The 19,433-nt window shown below is 40.6% G+C and overlaps 1 protein-coding gene across 19 annotated transcripts in view; it reads left to right on the top strand.

Annotated features, from left to right (window-relative positions):
- Positions 1 to 19,433, top strand: part of DMD (dystrophin) — a 3,066,377-nt gene that overhangs the window by 2,950,908 nt on the left and 96,036 nt on the right. For all 19 annotated transcript variants that reach the window (XM_068268325.1, XM_068268327.1, XM_068268324.1 and 16 more), the window contains 3 exons: positions 3,545 to 3,656; positions 7,523 to 7,659; positions 18,896 to 18,934. In XM_068268325.1, the coding sequence (XP_068124426.1) occupies positions 3,545 to 3,656; positions 7,523 to 7,659; positions 18,896 to 18,934 (288 nt within the window). The remainder of the gene's footprint in view (positions 1 to 3,544; positions 3,657 to 7,522; positions 7,660 to 18,895; positions 18,935 to 19,433) is intronic.

The following is a 19,433-nucleotide window of genomic DNA, read 5'->3' as shown; positions in this document are numbered from 1 at the left end:
GTCTTATCTGTGACATACGATCACTATTGTATCACTAATCAATACTCATTGATTGCTGTAACTTGGCCACGGAAAGTCTTCACTGTATACCTATGTGATATTTTTAAGATTGTGGCATTGTCAATTATTCTGTTATCGTGCTTCAATACACTTTCTTTGTGTTGAAAAAAAGTCATATCCGCTAGCAGCAAAAGGGAGTACATCCCTGAGTAGAGAATGTCAAAATACTGCCCGATTCCACTTTTTTCTCTTCAGGATTATGTAACTCGTTAGCATTACACAGTCTCAGTTGTGAATGGGGAGCAGGTGTGTTAAATTTTGGTGTTCTCTCTCATACTCTTTCATGCTGGTCACTGTAAGTTTAACATGGCACCTCATGACAAAGAATTCTCTAAGGATCTTAAAAAAAAAAAAAAAAACTATTACTGTACATAAAGATGGCCTCAGCTATAATAAGATTGGCAACATTCTGAGACTGAGCTGCAGCACAATGGCCAAGACCATACAATGGTCTAGGCCAATATTGAAAAGATATAACCGGTATTTGACTTGATCAAAATAGTGAATATTTTGTGTGGATTGTAGTGGAAGCAAACAAGAGTTGAACTTAAATGGGGCTTCTAATGGTCCCCCGCAGATGTTCTGTACCCAAGTAGCCACTCCCCAATTCTCTGGTCCCCGCCTCCGGTGTACTTTCGTAATTTGCGACTTTAAAGTCTGAAAACCACTGCACGTCCACCTCCTCGCTCCTGCTGACGTCACCGGGAGTGTACAGCGCATGCCCGGTACGGTCTGCGACTGCGCAGTATGCTCCCGGTGATGTTAGTGGGAGTGAGGACGTGGCCACACAGGTGCAGTGGTTTTCCGACTTTAAAGTCTCAAAATTCCGGAAGTGAACCGGAGGCGGGGACCAGAGCATCGGTGGGTGGCTGCGCGGGCACTGAATGTCTGTGGGGGGACCATTAGAAGCCCCGGGTAAGTTCAGCTCTTTTTTTTTTCCCCTACCCCCCTACAGTAGTCCTTTAAGCCTTTCTGGACGAGTATTCGTTAGGCGCCGCTAAAGGCTAAGTGGACCAGTATTCTTTTCTAGTGTTTAAGTGGCAGGTGCACATGCATGCTAAAGACTAACTGGACGAGGATTCTAGTCCAGTGTTTAAGTGGCGGGTGCCGCACCAAGCGGCGATATTTCTGTGTCAGCGTTTTGGGGAAGGGAAGCAAGGCTTCCTCGAACCAGTTGCAGTGCCTGTACTGAAAGGACATGACCCCGATCAGGGGCTATGTCCATTCATAATAAAGAACAGGAATGAATGTAAAAAAAACTTCTTAGTAAACCAGGGAGTGTTGCTATCGCCATCTAGTGGCAAAAAGTTAAACTACACACACCACAGAGTTTTAATTTTAAAAAATAATATAATTAATCTCTTCCAAAAAACCCCACCCCAGTTACCAAGCAAACAGATGAAAAAAAGAACAGAAAAAAATTCCATAAATAGTTGCTAGCTTTTTTTTAATATGTATGTCATGAGGGTATATTACTGTTATTTAAGTACATAAGGGCTTACAATTGATGGACCAAAACATAAAAAATACACCTTTATTTCCAATTAATATATCTATGCCATACATTGTACTAGGTCAAAAAAACAAAAATGGGTTGGCACCACCAAAATATTTATAGCTCTTTATTGATACATAGGTCGACCTATGTATCAATAAAGAGCTATAAAAATGTTGGTGGTGCCGACCCATTTTTGTGTTTTTGACTCTGTATGCCCCGAGAGGTAGAGAGGCAGGGGGTCCAGGCACACCTTTTTCTACACTGGTGCTCCTCGCCTCGCTTGTTACAATACATTGTACTAGGAGCATAATTTAAACATTGTGATAGGCGGGACTCCTGGGCAAATAAAATGTGTTGGTTTTATTTATAGTAGCATTGCTTATTTTAAAACTATAAGGGATGGAATGGTTTCCTTTTTTCTTTGTTTTTTTTTTTTTTATTTGCCAGTAAAATGCATAGAAAATAAAGTAATTACGTAAAACAAGTATCACCCACAAAAAGCTTAATTTGTGGCGAAAAAAACAAGATATAGATCATTTACGTGTAAGGAGTAGTGATAAAGTTATTGGCGAATGAATGGGAGGAGCGCTGATGGGGGAAAAATTGCTTATGTCTTGAAGGTGAAAACACCTGCGGGCTGAAGTGGTTAAGGGCATGTAGTATTAGCATAGCTGATATACTTTGACAGTCCAGCGTTATCATTTGAAAAGGGCACCAGAGCCATCTGTGTAAAAAGGGTGTTGCATTATCAAGGAGGAGTGGAAGAGGATTCCAGTGGCAAACTGTGAAACTCTAGTAAACTCCATGCCCAAGAGAGTTAAGGCAGTGCTGGAAAATATTCGTGGGTACAATAAATTTTGACACTTTGGCTATCATTCATAAAGCATTCCCGCATGCGGAAATGCTAAAAACCGCCGACTTTACCGAGCACTGAGCAAAATGTGTATTCATAAAGGCTGTTTCCGCATGCGGAGCTGACATTCCGGAGCAGAGTGATAAATCACCGCATTCTGCGGTGATTTTATGCGGAATGTAACAAAATGTCAATTCATAAAAACTAACGCAGGTGGTATGCGGACGGGGATTACCGCTCCCCTGGATGTAGCGATAAGCATGCGGAGTACATGTAAGTGAATGGGACAGACCTCCCAAGCAGCAGCAGAGAGAACACCGCATGGAGGGACTCGGCCAGCTTCTCCTGTTTCCGCATGCCTACCGACAGCCTACAGCGGGATATCTCCGCACTCCTATCGCAACTAGAAACATTTTTATGAATGACCACCCAGAAGGCTGAAATATTTTCCCGCACGGATTTTAGTTACCGACAACACTTTTATGAATGATAGCCTTTGGGTAGAATTTTGACATCCTTCATTTAGGGATATACTAACTTTCGTTGCCAGTATTTTTGCTGGTGTTTTGCAGGAGTGATTTTTCCGCGATTTCACGGTAAAATCGCTGAACATTGTGGCGATTTTGCTGCGATTGCGTTTAGCGCTTCTATAGCACTGAAATGCAATCGCTGGGAACCTGAAAATGGTGCAGGCGACGCGTTTGTGTTTTTTTGCATTTTTGGGCAATTTGCAGCAATTGGCGCAAATCGCCCAAGTAAAAACAGGCCCATAGGGTTTCATTACATTAGCTCTTTTAAAAAGCGCTAGCGTTTGAGCGTTTTGCCAAAATTGCGGCAAAACGCTCTAGTGTGAATGGGCCCTAATAGTTGTGTGTTGTTATTTTGATAAGACAGCAAATTTACATGGTTATACAAGCTGTACACTGACTACATTGTATCAACATATCCTATCTTCAATGTTGTCCCATTTAAATCATAATAAAATATTTACAAAAATGTGAGAGGTGTTAGTGTCACCTCTGATATCTTAAGCTTCAAATATCTACTGTACATGTTCTTTTAAATCTGCCTAGAAATAATGCAAGTTTTATTTGTTCCCTTTTTTCTCTTTTGTTGTTGTATTCTGTCTGTAGGTACCGAAGTTTAAAGCACTTTAACTATGACATCTGCCAAAGCTGCTTCTTTTCTGGCCGTGTAGCAAAAGGTCACAAAATGCACTATCCGATGGTGGAATATTGCACTCCTGTAAGTCCAGATATTGCTCTATACCATTGGTATTTTAATGAATAGGCATTTAGGTTTTGAGGTACAGGAGGTTATTTTCAAAAGCTGGGGAACAGCCAAGAAGTGAGCTATCAGTGGAGAATATATGTTTATGTGCTATTAGGTGGCAAATGTGTGCAACTCAGGGACTGAGACTCTATCCTTTGGGCGACTTGAGACCAACTGCTGTACAGATGCATAGCTAACCTAGAGCCTATCAACGTGTCTGTTGCGGTGGAGTGGGGTGGAGGTATGATGCACAGCACGTGACAGAGTAGCTTTCTGTGGGCAGGATGATGAGGAGGAGGAAAACAATGCACTCAGGGATCAATTAGGCATCCTTGTTGCTAAAGATCCAACATGCCAGATCTTTAGGATATCTTGGGAACTCCTGTACACAAGCTAGATTCTTGGCTGAGACTGTCCTTAATGGCATCCTCAGCCGAGTGTCATCTAGCATGTGTACCTAGCTTAAAGGTGTCCAATAATAATCCAATTTCATAGTTACATAGTTATTTGGGTTGAAAAAAGACATGCATCCATACAGTTCAACCAGAAAATAAGGTACTTATTTTGTAGCAACATTACTTTCTACTTCATCTACTAGGTCATTCATTAGTAAATTGAGGAGCACTGGACCCAGTACTGACCCCTGTGGAAACCCACTGCTAACAGTCACACATTTTGAATATGATGCATTGGCCACAACTCTTTGTTTTCTATTAGCCAGTTCCAAATCAATGCACACAGAATTCTTCCCCATCCTTGCATTCTCAACTTTTGCACCAGACTGTTGTGGGGAACAGTATTGAAGGCCTTTGCAAAGTACAAGTATATCACATCTAAAGCATTCCCAATATCCACACTAGCATTCACCGCCTCATAAAAGCTGAGCATGTTAGTCAAACAAGACCTGTCCTTAGTAAACCCATGCTGATGCTGAGAAATAAGATTATCCGCTATGAAGTCTTGTACTGTATTGCTTCTCTTAGGAACCCCTCGAATGGTTTGCACACAACTGATGTTAAAGTGGTCTGAAAGTCAGCATTTCTACTTACCTCTAAAAGATTCTTTACATATTTAAAGCTACTATACCAGAAAAAACATTCTAGCAGAACATCACTGAAATGGTTAAACAAAGCATTTTGTCCTGCTTTTCAGCTTCAAATCCGCATCCAAACTGGAGAGAACAGTATCTTTTTTTCTTGTTAAACACAAATGTATCAACACTGGAATGTAAACAAACACTCTCTGAAAAGCTGTCTTTGCTTCAGGCACACACAGAGTTCAGAATAGCTCATTTTCATATATAATAAAAAGCAGTTATAATAGAAAAATAATAAAATGCAATGGCAGGTTTCAGGGCAAGATAAACTTCACTTTGGAAGCTTGTAATTTGTAGATAGACAATATTACGTGTGCACAAAAGCAAATATGATAACTGTATGAGTAATAAAAAGTAGGAAAACACATTTTTATTGAATGTTATGTCAGTGTTTCAGACCACTTTAAGGTCTATAATTTCCTGCATCTAATTTTTTACTTTTTTAAATAGTGGGAAAATGTGGGCTGTAGGGCACTCTATTGGAACTATCCCATTTGAAAGAGAGTCACATAAGATAAGATAAGAGAAAGAAGTTTATCGATAACTGAACTTAATTCCCTTAGGGCCCATTCACACCTGAGCGATTAGCAGGTGATTCCTGCTAATTGCTAAAGTGCTAACACTTTTTAAAGCACTAGTGTTATATTACCCTATGGCATTGTTCTCATTGTCGCGACTGGCGCCGATCGCGGGAATTTTGTGGTTAACGCTAATTGCAAAATCTGTTCCATGCAGCATTTTGCCGCAATTCTGGAGCTATCACGGTACAGTGCTTAGTAAAGCACTGACCGTGATCGCTCTAAATTGCGGAATTGTCCAGTGATTTTACCGCACTAATCACAAGCAGTGAGGACTTGTTCACACAGCAGAAAGAAGGTAGTGTAATTAATGCAGTCAACACAACATGTAGCCATTTAACATAATCCACGAGTGATGTTTTCTGTTTTGATTTTGACCCAATTCATTTCGACCTAGTATGTCCATCCCTTCTCTCCTTACTGTGGCCACGAACATTCCAATTTCTAGTGAAAAAACATTCTAGCGATCAGAAATTCTGATCTGATTGGTTGTAAAGAATCTCCGTTGTTGTGCCAATCGATTGCGAATGATTATAAAAATAGTCGACCGATTCAATTTTCGTCAAACCAAATTTTGGATTTTCTTGTTGGTTGTGGTAGGGTGGGAAGCAGATTGGTTCATTGATGATGTAGTGAACGATTTTTCTTACGATCAGAATTATCTGATCACTCTAACGATTTTTTGCCAGAAATTGGATCATTAGTGGCCACCTTTAGATTGTAAGCCTTTGGCAAGGTTCTGCCCTCCCTAGTGTATTCGACATGATTGTGTGCCTTCATCATTGTGCACCTTTTCCATGGCTGCCTCGTACTTGAATTATTTAACCTACCAAGCCAGCCCCAAATCACATGATTATGCATTTTGTACCGCGTTTGCCTTATATTACTTTGTAACCTGGTTATGTTACGTCTACCATCCTTTGTACCATTGTATGTATTTATTGTCCAGCTCGGGGTAATATGTTGGCTCTATATAAAACCAATAAATAATACTAATACTGACTGGGAAAGTGCACAAAAGTAAGTTTGGCAGTGCAATTGCACATTGCACAACAGTGCAGATCATTAGTGGGAATTTCTGACAGGTTTCTTGCAATTTACCTATAAATATTCTGCTTACTTGCCAGCAAAGGCAAGTAAGCAAGATGAGTATAAGTATGCTGTAAAATCAGGCCCTGATCAATAATGCAGTGTACTTGCATTATTTATTTTACATGATTTTAAGACCATGTAGTATGCATAGAATAACCCATTACATCGTACTTTTACTGATGGTTACCAAGCTGCAGTCTTTGCTGATGTCTGCTTGAATAATGCCCTTTGAAGCTATCCCTAGCACTTCCACGGGGTAATATGGACTCACTAGGCTCATTAACAATCTGCAAACAGTGAGTATGATATACAGACTTCTTCTAGCCCATTTTGTATTGTAAACTTTGGCAGAGACAAGTATTTATTTAAGAATACAAGCAAACTCCGCTTTGTAAGTGCATTGCATTATTGATCTTTGTTTTATTAAGTACACTTAATTGTAAGCACATGTACACTTTAAGCTCATGCAGCCCAGCCCAGTACCTGTGACAAGATGAATAAGGTTGTTAGGCTTTGCTCAGTATTGCCTAGCATTACACTTCATGACTTTTATCCGGATACGCTTAAAACATTGTGCTGTATTTCTCCTTATCCATTATATTAAATTATAGCTTTTTGCCCTATAAGAGCCGATGGAGCTGTTAACATGAGCAAAACCACCTTAGCTGGATTTGAAATTAATAGCTGAAAATTATAGTTGATGCCAAGCTCTTTGTTTCAGTTGATGTTTTTGGCTTACAATAAACTGCAGCCATTCACTGATTTTCACTTTGAACTTAAAAGCTAAATATAAAAGGGATCAGAAATGCTAAATCTCATTGTTTTAAGACACTAAATAAAGGCAGGTGCCAATTTGTGTCTCCTGTAAAACCTTTAATACCTGAATGCTGCTTTTCTCAAGGAGAATGACACACCAAATGTAAAATCTGTTGCAGGATTTGTTTTCTTTTTTGACACTGCTACATCTCAGCTGCTGTTTTCTTCTCAAAGCAGAACTGCGCCTTTTTACTTTACTGTTTAATTTATGCCATCAAGTTTCACATTCTCAAAGGGATTTATCTGTCTCCTTTCAGACTACATCCGGAGAAGATGTACGCGACTTTGCAAAGGTTTTGAAGAATAAATTCAGGACAAAAAGATACTTTGCCAAGCACCCAAGAATGGGTTATTTGCCTGTTCAGACTGTCCTAGAAGGAGACAACATGGAAACGTGAGTACCCTCCACTAGCCTGCAATGTCCAGGCCATCACTGTTATCCCAGTTTATTTTTTCTTATTATTTAGTTCATGCCATCTTTTTTGGTTTTATTCTGGCTGTAGAAACACAAGCTGATGTGTGCCTAAAGTCTGTAGTGACATTTACTACCTCATAAAACACAATACTAAAATACAACTAAAGTGGGATAAAGCGACCGAGCTTTGTGTCATAACAATAATAATATTTTAAAAAGCCTTTTAAAATGAGGCCATCCATTTTGATCATAGACTGTCTAATGAACTGTAGCTCTCCAAGTAAAAACTACTGCCGCCAAACCGATTTCACCTCATATTGATCCTGATTCACAAACCTGTGGTGAGATTTCCATGCACAGGCAGCACATGGCAATTTTACTGTCACTACCAATGACTGGGTAGCATGTATTGCCTAATTACCACTACCTGCATTACCTAGCTGTCACCTAGTAGATAGTATTGTGTTTTTTTTTTGTTTTTTTTAAGGAGGGATCACATGTCCTGTGATGTCAAAGAAAAAAAAATCTAAAGAAAAGTGTTCTGTGGACAATGTTTAGGAGGCATTTTCAAGAAAATGTGTGATCCAAGATGCAAATATAGGGGGGGGGGGGCAGCTCCTGCAGCAACAGGTTGTGGGTGTTCCCCATCTTCTCGACCCTTCCTTCTGGTATAGGGGCTACACCTCGAGAGCAGGTGTTGTTGTGGTCATGCTTTTTTTTTGGGGGGGGGGGGTGCATCATGTTGCCCAAACTTGTTATAATTCCTGGCAGATGTGCCCCTTGTACTTTAGCTGCTTCACCACAATGAAAGGGGGTGTAAACATGTAAGGGGCCTAACAAAGTTCAAATGGTCCCCTGTGGTTTGTAGTTATGCCCCTGTAACAAGTTTGTATAAAAAATAAATTAATGCTGGCTTGTGTTTGTGAGAAAGTCCCTCATCACTAAGAAAATGAGCCACTAAACATCCATTTGAATAAGTCCTATTTCTGAAACAGCCCAATGCTGAATGACCTCTCTGTGTGATGTGGGGAGAAACAGACTGAATGTCCTTTGCTAAGTCGGACCCTTATACAACACAGATATTGTATGTTTGGAAAAATATTGTACAATCACATTGTATAATGTATGGTCAGCTAAAGGTGTGGCTGTTTGCTGCTGTTAAATCAGAAAACAGCCCATTGTCATTGTGCCTGAGTTTACAGATGTCCTTAGCATACTGTGGATCAAGAGGACTTAAAAATTATCATCATTTATACTGACAAAATCTTTACAATGCTCATTTTAAGAGGGAATGCTTACAGCAAGTTCTCTGGAATGGCTATAAGTTAAAGCTAGGTTGCTTTCTTTATGTTACTATAGTTCTGTGTCAAAGTAGTACGAACAGCTGCAGAAGTGAAAGGTGGGTGCTTAAAATATATTAAATAATGTGACTAAAGGATACAAGATATATATTCACTTAGAGAGAGAGTAAAACTGCTGGAAAAACATAATATAAGAGAGTGCCGTGGCATTTCTGTTTGCTAAGTGCAGCCTTTTCTCCATTATGAGCGGTTATATGCTAGAAGAGGCTTACCATAAGCATTTTATAGTGCAATTCAAAGTGATTACTACACAGGAAGAGTGTGGGAAAGTGGTTTTCCTTCAAATTAAAACATGTTTATCATGATTAGCACTGAAGGGCCAATTTACACTATGTGCATTGTGTTGAATTTTAACGCACAGCTAAAGCACAACACACACTGCTCTAAGTACCTGATTCTTTTCTATGGGCCTGCACACATCTGTGCATTGTAGCAGAGTAGGTAACGCTAACACTCTGCAACATGTGGTTTTGTGAACAGCGCACGTTGCCAACACAAAACCAATGTTACACCATTTGTCTGTTTTATCACGTTTAGCACCTTTTGTATTACAGTTTTTACAGAATTAAAAAAACAGCTTGCTGATCCCTCCTGAAACATTTTAAGCTTTCACCCCAATGTAGGCATGTACTGAACAGGATTATTGAGATAGTAAATGCTGGTCTCTGCTGCTGTTTTTATATGAACATCAAGGGATAGTATTGTCATTGGGTTAGTGGGACCAACACAGAGTTCCAACAAGAGTTCAAAGATCCTTTTTCAGGGTATGTTTTACAACAATTTGAACAGTTTGGGAGCTTAGGACACCAAATTACGTTAAGGAACACAGAACAGTAATGGAGGTGGTGGTGGTTGGAGGGGATGGGTTGAAAATATTTTGAATTTACTGTGTATTTTTTTTCTTATAGTGCTATTTGTAGGAATGGATAAGTACAAAAACACAGCAATATACTTAAAGGACAACTGTAGTGAGAGGTATTTGGAGGCCATCGTATTTATTTACTTTTAAGCTATACCAGTTGCCCGGCAGCCCTGCTGGCCTATTTGGCAGCAGTAATGTCTGAAGCACAGCAGGAATAAGCAGGCAGCTAATCTTGTCAGATCTGACATTAATGTCAAAAGCCTCAGTATTAGAGGCAGAGGATCAGCAGGGCTGCCAGGCAACTGGTATTACTGAAAAGGAAATAAATATGGCTGCCTCCATATTCTTCTCACTTCAGTTGTCCTTAACCTCCTGCCGCCCGCGTCACGCCAGTAGGCGTGGCCGCGGCGGCAGCCCCAGGACCGCCTAACGCCAATTGGCGTAAAGTCCTGGGGCTCTGTTTTGCATGAGATCGCGTGCATGGTGCGCGCGCATCTCATGCTCGGAGGGCGGAGCTCCGCCCCGCCTTCAGTCTCCGAGCGGCTATTGCCGCTCGGGAGACTGTTAGACGGCGATCACGCCGTCTATTTACTAGGTGCAGTGCTGCGATGAGCAGCAGCGCTGCACTGGGGACAGCTGTGTGACACGGCTGTCCCCATGGGGGACAAGAGAGTGATCGTCTCTCATAGGCAGAAGCCTATGACAGCCGATCGCCATAATTGGCTGGCTGTGGGGGGGGGGGGGGGGGGAGGGAGGGTAGAAATTTAAAGTAACAGGTTTTTTTTTTTAAACAAATCAAAACAATAATATTTATTAAAAAAAAAATAAACATGGGGGGAGCGATCAGACCCCACCAACAGAGAGCTCTGTTGGTGTTGAGAAAAGGGGGGGGGATCACTTGTGTGCTGAATTGTGCGGCCCTGCAGCTTGGCCTTAAAGCTGCAGTGGCCAATTTAGCTAAAAATTGCCTGGTCACTAGGGGGGTTTAGCCCTGCAGTCCTCAAGTGGTTATCTAGAGTTTCAAAAAGCACATATCACAATGAATGTTTAAACAGACCCTAAATCTTTATCTATAACCATAAATGTTTAATGAACTGCTCTTTTACATGAACCAAATACAGATTTAATGCTACCAGTCCTTTCAAGTGAAAACAATGTACGGTAAATACGAATTGATTCTATAAAACAGGTGAAAATGAATAAAACATTTATTGGCATAAAAGAATCAAAACCTGCACTCAGGGGTTTATGAGCAAAGCTCATTTATCTCTGTCTCGCTTTAAGGGGTGCAGAAACGTTACTGACAAATGCTCTTTATCTCTCAAACCACATGTGGCGGAAGAAGTGGGGGACAGGGAACTAATCGATATGAATAGGCAGGTATCCAGATGCGTTAACAAATCTTGCTAAAGAATTAAAGTTAAATTTATATTTATGAAATTGAGGCGAGAACAGCATTTCTTTACATATAGTGCTTCGCTGTCAGTAATGCTAGTTGATGGAATCCTCAGCAAGACATTACTTTGCTTCCCCTTTGCCTGAATTGACTCCTATTGAGTGTTTTTTACTTGGAGAAAAAGTAAAATGGTTCAGGCTGCGAACACACTTGACTGTTTTCGTGCGTGTTTTCTGCACAGAAAAACTGAGAACTCATGATAATCAATGTGCTAGTACACACTTACTGAGTTGTTCGCGCGCAGAAAAAAAACTGACATTCTCCATGATGACTCTGCACATTTTGGCAGTTTTCTCTATCAATTACATCAGCTGCTGTGAAAAAATGCACGTGTTTTGCTGCATGGAAACACACTTGGGGCTTGATTCACAAAGCAGTGCTAACCTACTTAGCACGTCCAAAGTCTTTAGACGCGCTAACCAGGGTGCTAAGTAGGTTAGCACCGGATTTCTCAATCAGATCGCGCGCTAACTTTGCGCGCGCAAAGTTTTACGCGTGCAAAGTTTAACGCGCGCTAAGTCCCATAGGCTTTAATGGGCACTTCGCGCGGAGCGCTCTGTGCAGTACGCGCGTAAAGTTTTATGCGCATAAAGTTTTGCGCGCGTAAAGTTTTATGCGCGAAAAGCTTGTTTAGACGTGCTAAGGGGGTTTTCACAGGCGTGCTAACAGTTAGCACCGCTTTGTGAATCAAGCCCATGGTGTGCAGAAAAAGTATGCAGAAAAACTTGTGCGGAAAACTGAAAGTCAAGTGTGTTACCTGCCTCAATTAGACAGTGCTGTTATTGTTTGCAGTTATTGCTTCCACCAAGCCACTGACCCAAAGACTTCTATCTCCCTTAACCTCCTTGCCGGTTATCCCGAGCTCAGCTCGGGGTAGCCTGCGCAGGAGGATTTCTCAGGCCCCGCTGGGCCGATTTGCATATTTTTTTTTCCTACACGCAGCTAGCACTTTGCTAGCTGCGTGTGGTACGCGATTGCCGCCAATTCGCCACTACCTGCCGCGCCGAGCCGCCCCCAGACCCCTGCGCAGCCTGGCCAATCAGTGCCAGGCAGCACTGAGGGGTGGATCGGGATTCCCTCTGACGTCCATGATGTCATCCTGCCCCGCCGCCATGGCGACCGGGGAAGCCCTGCAGGAAATCCCGTTCTGAACGGGATTTCCTGCTTACTCTGATCGCCGGAGGCAATCGGAGTGGGTGGGGGGATGCCGCCGCTCAGCGGCTATCATGTAGCGAGCCCTGGGCTCGCTACATGATTTGAAGAAATTTTTTTTTTAAAAAAGTGCTGCGCTGCCCCCTTGCTGGCGGGAATTGGACCGGCAAGGAGGTTGAAGGAACTCTGTTGCAAAAATCTTAAAATTTAAAATACATGTACACATATAAATACGAAGTATGTTTCTTCCAGAGTAAAATGAGCCACAAATTACTTTTCTCCTATGTTGCTGTCACTTACAGTAAGTAGTAGAAATCTGACTTTACCAACAGATTTTAGACTAGCTCATCTTCTCATGGGGAGTTCTCAGGGTTTTCTTTATTTTTAAAAGCACTTTGTGAATGGCAGTTGCTCAGTCCAACTGCCAAAAAAGTGTGCAGCGAGCAGGGAGGTTGGCCAGCATCTTTGTATAAATCTTTTTCAGGGAGTGTCTTTATAAAGAATAAAGGCCATGCTGAGATTTCCCCATGAAGAGATGTACTAACCCAAAACCTTGATGGTAATGTCAGATTTCTACTACCTACTGTGACAGCAACATAGGAGAAAAGTAACTGTATGGCTCATTTTACTCTATTACAAATGTACTTCTTATTTGTACGTGTTTTAAATTTTAAGATTTTCAAGACAGTTCCTCTTTAAAGGACTTCCGAGGCCAAAACTAAGAAAATTACACTGTACCTTTTTTCTAGCCGAATCCACGGAGGACGCCCTGCGCGTCCTCCGCTCCGTTCTGCCGTCAGTGTCGGCCTATTCGTTCCCCCAGGGCAAGCCCCGACCCCACCGAACGGGTCGCATTAATGCCACCCCTAAGATGGCCGCCGCCTTGATCCGCGGCTGCGCAGTACGCTTTGCCGCGATTGCGACTGCGCAGCCTTTAGCCTGCCTCTCGCCGCGTATGGGTCCCGGCATCCTCCTGAAGCGTGCGGCGGGAGGCGGGCTAAAGGCTGCGCAGTCGCAATCGCGGCAAAGCGTACTGCGCAGCCGCGGATCAAGGTGGCGGCCATCTTAGGGGTGGCATCTATGCGACCCGTTCGGTGGGGTCGGGGCTTGCCCTGGGGGAACGAATAGGCCGACACTGACGGCAGAACGGAGCGGAGGACGCGCAGGGCGTCCTCCGTGGATTCGGCTAGAAAAAAGGTACAGTGTAATTTTCTTAGTTTTGGCCTCGGAAGTCCTTTAACCACTTCACATCCAGACCTTGTCTTCAACTTATTGACCAGAGCAGTTTTGACAGTTTAGCTATGTCCCTATTTAATCAGAAATAACTTTATCCCCACTTATGACACAGAAATGAAATACATATTGTTTTTTTCGAGACAAACTAGGCTTTCATTGTATGCCATTTTTTTCCCCTCAAACAATTTTGTTTTCTATGAATTTTAATTGGAAAACAAAGAAAAAATAGAAAAAACATGTATTTCTCAGTTTTACAAATTCCAGTTTAAAAATAAAAAGTGCTACTGTAGATAAAAAACACAAATTGTGTTTGGCTATTCTTACTGCTTATCACAAAACTTAGATTATGTTCATGTCACAATTTATGGTGAAGATATTTGATTCTGAAATAATGCTACAGAGTGTGTTTTTCACTATGAAATGAGAAAATACAAGTATTTTTAATAGTAAAAATCAATCTCATTAGCTCAGGAAACTTATATTCCCATTCACCAATTAGTCCTGCATCGGATAGTATCCAAAAATGTGCACAGGAGCAAGCCCAATCCTGAACAGCATGGCTTCTGCTACAAGACGTATATATCTACTGACCTGTGGCTTAGATGAAGTCCCAGAGGACGTATATCTACTGACCTGTGGACGAAGTGGTTAAGGTACCCATTAACTGTACAGTTTTTTCATCAGATGCGATCTTTCAACGTACTTTTTATGATCGAATTGTACAGAAAACTACATAGTGTGAGGTGAAAATCAATGCAAAACGATTTTTTTGTTCGATAGGAAACAGAAGATTTAATACATGGGAAAGTTGGATTTTTTTCGATTGTATCTGAAGAGAGAAAATGCCCTAATTGACACATTTATGGGAACAATGCATAATTACCTTAAGATTACTTACGATCGTAAAACGTGGGTTGGAAGATCGCTTCTGATGAACAAAATTGTACTGGTGATGGACATCTTAACAGGGATGGTCAGTGAGATGCTAATACTTATGAGTTGATTTTGATATACTGGTTTTATGAAAATTTGTGCAGATTGCAAACTGTTCAAACGTAGCAGCTTCTGCATTCAATGGGTCCACTTCTAAGCATCAGCTCAGAATAATTGGCATCTCATTGACTATTTTTATATTTTCTAAGCTCAAGGGGAACTTACAGTGAGAGGCATATGGAAGCTGACATATTTACTTCCTTTTAAATAGTGTCCTGATCCAGTGTCTGTAATACTTTTAAAGTACAACTGAAGTGAGTGGGATATGGAGGCTGCTTTGTTTATTTCAGTTTCTTTCAAGACACTGCGCTCCCATGTATCCAAATTCTTCCTCTGTGCCGCAATTTTACTCGAGAAAAAAAAGGAAACGACATAGCATAATACTGTATGAAAATCTTTTTCCCACCGCATCCTGTGCTGAATGACAGATTTCCAAGTGTACTTCCACCAGATGAATAAGTATCACAGGTCCTTACCATATATCATGGCTGCCAGGTCACAGACAGCATTAAAAGGCGTCTCCAGCCCCTGATGAGTATGCATGTACGGGCGGAGCTACAGGCGTGCAGAGTCGGCTTGGAAAACTTTGTACTAAGATATGCTCTCTTTTTACTCTGGAACATGAGTGCACTAATTTTACATTTTTAAATAAATGTATGGTTTTACGCTATGACGATAGCAGTAGGAGAACAGAGGCGCCAGCAGGATAAAAGTGGATAAAAACTTTAAAATTTGCTGGGAGGAAGCGGTGGACTTACCTCCATAAAGCAGACACGAAAGACTGTCTGAATAGTAGCAATCACATTTATTAACTAGTACCCCAAAACAGTGCAACGCGTTTCGCAGGCCCAGCCCGCTTCATCAGGCAATAAACATGGGGACAAGACAGAATTTCAGCAATAGCAGGTGTAGCGCCTCAGTGGACTGAGGGGATGATCTACTGTGTCAAAAGCTGCTGAAAGGTCAAGGAGGAGAATGGAGTACTTACCTTCAGCTTATATGATATATGGTGAGGACCTGTGATACTTATTCATCTGGTGGAAGTACACACAAGGAAATCTGTCATTCAGCACTGGGTGCGGTGGGAAAAAGATTTTCATACAGTATTATGCTATGGTCTTGTTTCCTTTTATTTTTTTTTCTTGAGTAAAATTGCTGCACAGAGGAAGGATTTGGATACATGGGAGCGCAGTGTCTTGAAAGAAACTGGAATATTCATCATATGCTTGGTGACTGTTTCTGCGATCCATGGACACAAAATTAATTGATGGACTAGAATTGGCCATATGTGGATATTAACTATATACACATTGGGTCTTGGTTTTTCTTGTTTGTTGTTTTTTTCTTTTCAGGAATTGGTGAAGTGAGCACACATATACATAAGAATGTGTGCTTTGTTTATTTACATATCAGTTGCCTGGCAGTCCTTTAGGTTAAATTGAAAGAGCTTGAATGAGATCATATTGGGGGGTTCCTGGAGTTAAATACTTACTTGTCCTGGTGTTTTCATGGGGAGGTGGGTGTGGCAAGAGCCCTGGCAGCGATTAAAAAAAAATAGCTTGTCCTGAGAGGGAGGTGGAGTGATCACCTGCCTGGAAAGAAGGTGTGCGGACAAGTAAGTATTTAAACCGGATTAAAAATCATTTTAATGTTGTTCATTAATATTGAAACCTTTATAACATTTCAAACGTACTTCAAAACTGTAATATTATTTGACATGTTGGTGTTGCCTGTTTATAAATGTGTACAGAGCCCATTATCTCAACAGGGTGCCTAAGCCTATTCACCAAACATGAATTGTACTTCTTGTGTTGATGGAACCCTGTTTGTTGTGTATTTCACTGTATAGTACATTTGTAGGCTGGTTGGAACTGCACAGCTCCCTTCCTCTTTCTTGTGAGGTGCTCTCGGGTCACATGGCATTCTTTGATTACTGGTGTCTTGTATAAGAACATGGTGGAGAAGGATCTGCCCTCTCATGAGCTGGTCTACACCATGCATGTGAGCAGATGGTACATGTTGCACAGTGATTAATGATAAGCCTGGGGTATCACTGCTTTCCCATTGTCTAAATGTTCTTGAATGTACTGAGATGTGTAAATTAACATGTTTATTTAGTATTTGTTTAGTATGTTCTTAAGATTGTTGGGGGTTGCCTGAGGACATTGGAAATGGAATAGCGGCATAGGACAAGTAGAACAACCACAGTAATGGAGGTGATGGCAGTATTGATAAAATCCTAAGCCTTTGCCTCCTGTACTGGGTTTTATATTTTTAGGTGTGTTTAAATAGCTTTGACATACTAAATCTGTACAGCTCTTTTCAAAGACGAGAAAAAGCTAGTACAGTGTAAGAAAAATGATTGATTTCAATTGAACCATCTATTATCTAAGGACATCTATTCATGGTGTTATCATTCACACGGCAGGTGCAAATCAGAAAGTGTTCATTCTCCCATCTGCCAGAAAAATAGCAGTTAACATGAATAGTTATAAAACTTCCTGTTGGTAGCAAGATTCTAAGCTAATGGAGTTTCATCTGTCCTGTTGCTTTCATGGTCTCCTAAGGTTCATGCACGCCGTAACACAAAGCCACTGCCAAATATCCAGCTGTATACAAGATTTTTAATCGTGTATTACAGGAAAGTAGGACACTGCATATCATTGTTAGCCCATTAAAGTGCACCTGCCTAAGGTCCTAAACAGTAATCATTTTGTTATATTACCCAATACATTCTTGTCGCTATTCTGTCAACTCTTGTTTCAGGCTGAGCTACAAAAAGCCATTCGGATATACATACCAGCCTCACTTCTGCCCATACATGTGTACATATAAAGCCTGGTGCAATAGTTATGCTCATGTGTTACCTGTAGGAGCTATTCATTCATACAATTCTGTGTATAAAGGTGCACTGAAGCCTAGCATCCCTGTATCTCCCCTTTCAAAGCATAAGCACACCCCAGCTAAACCCAATGGATCTCACTGCCAACTAAAGTGGGATTTCACATATGTCAGAACACAGTATAAAGAATACCATGTTCTGTTAGTTCGATTAATATTTCCCCTTATACAGTTTGCTGCTGTGTACATATACAAGCTTACTACCTGTAGGGTTCTATGAACCTTGAAGGTGGTGGATGTCCTCTCAATAAAGTGTTGCTGAGTGTAGCCATGTTACTCATATCAGGGTTGCCACATCGCCCCTTTAATTACTGACAACTCGAAATCATGCTGGTTCTGGGTCTATTTACACATTATGAGAGCCTAAACTGCATCTAACTAGCCTAAAAACGTTTATAATTCACGTGTTAGTAATTAAAGGGACAAGATGGCAATACTGACCCTCATCAAAAGCAAAAGTCACTATATTCTTTGGCATTCAGGGGGATAAAGAGTGCTCGAATCCTGTTGGTCGTTATGTAAAATATTGACATTTTGTTCAAAATTTTATATGATGTACCTCTCGAGCAAAGTAAAGCTGACTAGCATATAAGCAAAAACGTTGCTCTAAGGTGGATACCATTTATTGGTGAACTCAATAGATTGAAAGATCAACTTTGTTCTCGTAACCTGACGGCCTATATTGTATGATTGCGAATGATCAGTTCTTGGGTTCCTATATGCCTTCCTTGTTAAAATAAAAAATAAAAAATTTAAAAAAACTTTTGAAATAGAGAAATCAACTTCTCAAATCAATTCAATTATTAGACAGGTATCCAATAAGCTCTTTCAATCTATGGTCCATCTCCAAGGTCTTTGCTTCCACTGATATCCAGTACAGTATCGGCTTGGTGGCTGGTTTTGTTTTTGATGCAAGCTGCTGTTCAAATTCAATAAAGCAAAAAGGTCACCAGTTGGGAACCTAAAGACACATCTGGTTTAATTTCTAAAGTCATAAATTTGAAACACCCCCTTAAACTGCACGAAATATTAATATCAATTTTAAATGAATGCAGTGAATTTTGCTTTATTGCCTAATTGTTCTTTTTATCGAGTACACAGTTTCAGCTTGTATTTCTGAACTTTAATTATATTTATATATTTTTTTTTTTCATTGGCTGCTTTTATTCGCATTCATGTTAATGTCATAAAGCTCATCCCATTTTTTCTTTCTCTGCTCTACTTTTTCTTCACCTCCTCATTTTTGTCTTTCAGTCCTGTTACTCTGATCAACTTCTGGCCAGTAGATTCTGCGTGAGTACTTTTTATTTTTGCGCTATTGCTGTTTCTGCTGCTGCTGCCGCCTTGATTTGTGCTATTTAAACCACATTTCATTTTATCCATAAGTTCATGTTTTTATTTGCACCTGCCCCAACTTTCAAGTGTATGTCTAGAATTAAAAAAGTGACAATGGTTTTTGCATAACTTACTTAAACAGTGTACTTAAAGTACAGGTTGTTATTTTTCATCAGTAAATGATTCATCATTAAAAGCTCCCGTGGTCAAGGTCTATGAGATGAAATATTTAACGTATCACTGCAAACTTCTTTTTTTAGTAAGTGGTTTATGCAACTTGTGTAGGAAATTGGTCATTCTGTAGGTTCCAACACTTCATATTCCACACCTTGTCAGCTATTCAAAGTTGTTTTCTTTATTCATTTCAGACTGATAACTACAAAGTTTATTTTTTATCAGGAAACATAATAAACCAGAAAGTAAGTAGTCTTCTCCAAACCATTTAGAATTTTTAATC

Source organism: Hyperolius riggenbachi, chromosome 2 (genome assembly GCF_040937935.1).
Source record: "Hyperolius riggenbachi isolate aHypRig1 chromosome 2, aHypRig1.pri, whole genome shotgun sequence".
NCBI classification, from domain to species: Eukaryota; Metazoa; Chordata; class Amphibia; order Anura; family Hyperoliidae; genus Hyperolius; species Hyperolius riggenbachi.
This window is presented reverse-complemented; position numbering and strand designations above follow the sequence as displayed.